The 3,320-nt window shown below is 36.8% G+C and overlaps 1 protein-coding gene across 2 annotated transcripts; it reads right to left on the minus strand.

Annotated features, from left to right (window-relative positions):
- Positions 1-453: 453 nt before the first annotated feature.
- LOC104118682 (probable BOI-related E3 ubiquitin-protein ligase 2) lies at positions 454-3,022 on the minus strand. 2 transcript variants are annotated; one of them, XM_009629988.4, is made up of 3 exons: positions 2,079-3,022; positions 1,450-1,775; positions 454-1,197 (listed from the first exon to the last, which is right to left on the minus strand). In XM_009629988.4, the coding sequence occupies exons 1-3, from the start codon at positions 2,239-2,241 to the stop codon at positions 670-672; spliced, it is 1,017 nt and encodes a 338-aa protein (XP_009628283.1). In that variant the 5' UTR covers positions 2,242-3,022; the 3' UTR covers positions 454-669. The 2 variants fall into 2 exon arrangements, with proteins under 2 accessions (XP_009628283.1, XP_018633865.1); XM_018778349.3 differs by having other exon boundaries at positions 1,450-1,893; positions 2,079-2,216.
- Between the last annotated feature and the right edge of the window lie 298 nt (positions 3,023-3,320).

The raw sequence follows: 3,320 nt of genomic DNA on the forward strand, positions 1-3,320 counted from the left end.
AAAACAATTTATCCCTAATATATGTCCCATCTCTTAGTCACAACATTTCATGTGTGAAGGAAAAGTATGAATAACACTATTTAGACACATGAAATTGCAGGACAGCGAATAAAAGAATTTACAAATGAGTTGTAATTTAAAAAAAGAAAAAAAAAGGATAGAAAAGGCAATAACTTTCCATGTCCAACAATTTATATGTCTCCAAAGTTGTTTTACCTTCCCCACCAATCAAGGCAGTGGATTGTGAGTCCACCACGTGCTAATAAAAAAAAGAAGATTGAAGAATGTAAATGATTTTGAGTCCTTAATTTGGTTTCCAAAAAGAAAAACCCAATAGAAAGAGTAAAAAGAAATGAAGAAAATCTCAAAGAAAATAAGTAGTTCTTTGACGCCAAGACTTTTGTCCAGTAATAAGAGCGCAACTTAGGATTATAACACATCAAGACTTTGAACTCTGCCCCAACAAAAAATATTCGTATTTAAGTGAAGAAGTATAGAAGAGCAAATAATTCGCTGAATTTTAAACCTTGCATCGCTAAACTTAAAGAATAGTGTTCTTTGCTTCCTCTTTTTTCCTTTTCTTATTTTATTTTACTCCACCGTCATGAGATATGTTAGAATTGCACATATTTGTGCCAGAAATAAGGTGGGCCTGGGCCTAATATTGGGCTAACAGAGAAAGACTTCAACACTTGAGCTTCTAATTGATCGACACAATGGGCAAGATTGGGCCACAGCATCACATTCTGTACAAAGACACAAATGCCTACACGGCAACAGCACAACTGAGGCGAACCGCTTTCGACAGGCTTTACAACTCGGTCCAGTTGACTCAACGACCCGGTCCGGGTCAACATAAGCTGACTCGGCATCTTCCGCCTCGCCGCCGCAGGAAATTCCGCCGCCGTCATCTCTCTCCGGCAGGTTCATTCCGCCGTTCATCATTGCCACCTGCTGTAGCTGCGCTTGCAGCGTTACCGCCGTGACTTCCAGCTCACGTGTCTTCGTTTGCCACGCACGCGCCTCCGCTGTCAGTTGTACAGCACGCGCTTCTAGCTCCGCATTGCGTCTCGCTGCTTTCTCTACTTCTGTATCCTTTTCTCTTAACCTTCGTGCTATTGTTTCCTCCGTTGCTCCCAACAGCGCATGATAGTGCCGTTTCCTTTTCTCCTCTAACGTACGCCTCAACTGTTCTCCCTATACAAAAATTAAAAAAATATTTTTAAAAAAAATTACACGATCATGTCATTTATTAAGTAATCCGCATATACATACATTACATATTCCAAAACGATCGTTTGTTGTAAAATTGATTTAAATCACAAGTTAATTGCTCTTTTTAGTAATTTGTAAGTGACAAATTCTAAGCACGAAAAAAGCAATTTTGTAAAATGCTAAGGATTAATATTTTTTTTTTATAATAAAAAGCATCGAAGTATTCGGTCATACCTGGACTCGCAGGAAATGTTCAATTTCGTCTTGTTGCTGTTTGAAATGAGAAGCCAAGCCTTCTTTTAACAAAATTGATGATTGAGAGAATTGAGGAGAAACAGAGTATTGTTGTCGCTGTTGTTGTTGATGCGATTGATCTTCGAAAGCTAAACGAAGACCAGTAGATACGATAGTTGTTTGTTGTTGTTGTTGCTGCGACGGTGTGTGAAGCTGAGTTAGATCAATGAGCTGCGGCTGAGATTGCATTGAGATCAATGGATTCATTGATGCTGTTGTATTACTTGTGGTATGTTCTCTTCCTCTCTTTCGTGAATTCGCCCCAACTGGCATTGCAAAATCAGAGATAACGTCAGTTCTTTTTTGCCTTGAATATCAATTAATCGACTAGTTGAAAGTAGGAATGTCTTTTTCGCCTTTAATCAGATGTCTCGAGTTCAAATCCTAAAAAAAAAAAAAAAAAAAAAAATTCTAATAGGAAACGCTTCCTCTTTAATGGACCGTCGGGGCGTGAATAATTATACAAAAAAATCCATGTTAGTCTATTCTATGTGGCATTCAAATTTATGTGCTTAAGACACAATTGTTTAATCAGTAGAAGAGAAAATAAAGTAGTAGTAAAACTTTACCTCCAGGATTGAATAGCATTTGTGTTGGATCAAGAAATGATTCACCAAAACCTCCACCTAGTTGAGGTTGTAATGAATAATTATTGACAATTTGGCTCTTTCCTTCTTGTACATTTCTGTTTAGAAAGAGAACATTTGATGGATATTGAGCTTGAACAGCCATTTTTGGAAAATGAGAATTTTATATGAATAAATGAAGATAAGTTTATGGGTGTGGGAAATGTCAATGAAGAGGTGCAATTGGTGGGGATAGAAAGAGAAAAGAGAAAGAGAGAGAAGGGGAAGGAGCTATTAATAAAGGCTTATACTTAAACATCATGAAATAGAAGAAGATGCCATAAACTATAGTGGTTTCTTCAATGACCCTTCAAAATCAATTTAGAGAAAAATATCAAATAGTTTCGAACGGTGCACCACTGTCTAAAAGAAGGTCGAAAAGGAAAAGAAAGTCACCTTTCTTGCCAACCTTTTGGCTTTATTTTTATAGTGATCGAGCTGCACTATTTTCTACATAACCACTATTGCCAAGAACACCATCAAACACTTTGTTTATACCTAAAACTTTATCTTTTTTCTTCTGTTTTTTCCCTTCAAAAACTCTGTTTTCTTTTGCTTTGCTTGCCTCTATTGTCTTAGATGTTATGCTATATGCTTTTAAAATAAAAAGAATATGAGAGAGAGATGCGATTGAAAGGAATGAGTCCAAAGAGAGAAAGAGAGGGGCAGCCTTTCGTTTTTTCTTTGCTTAATTCTTTCTCTTCTTCTTTTTGCGTGACTTTGATTTTGGCTTTGGCTTTTCTTCCAGACGGCGAGGGACTCTCGTGTTTCGTATTCAACTCCTATTTTTAATCCTTCTTTGCCTCTATTTATGTCCATTTAAATATTAACTTGTTTTAAGGGGGAAAAAAGGTCCCGTTTCTCTCTTCCCTGTTTTCTCTTTTCCTCCCCAAGATTTTGTTGTATTATAATTTTTATTTTATTTTATTTTTTTTAATTATGCAGCCCGTATTTGTATTGGGACCCGACTAGTCCGGATGTGCACCTGAAAATTCCACTTTGGGAGAAGTAAAACGCTCTCTACCATAAGTAACTTCATACTTAAAAGTCTATTACAACCTTTGTTGGTAGTTCATACGTATTACCGGTGCTTTCTTCTCCATTTGCTTAAGTCTTAATTTTTGACGGAATTACTGGTATATGTGTTGATGAGAGGAAACATATACTCACAGCCTCACAGGTAAT

Source organism: Nicotiana tomentosiformis, chromosome 12 (genome assembly GCF_000390325.3).
Source record: "Nicotiana tomentosiformis chromosome 12, ASM39032v3, whole genome shotgun sequence".
Classification (NCBI taxonomy): Eukaryota; Viridiplantae; Streptophyta; class Magnoliopsida; order Solanales; family Solanaceae; genus Nicotiana; species Nicotiana tomentosiformis.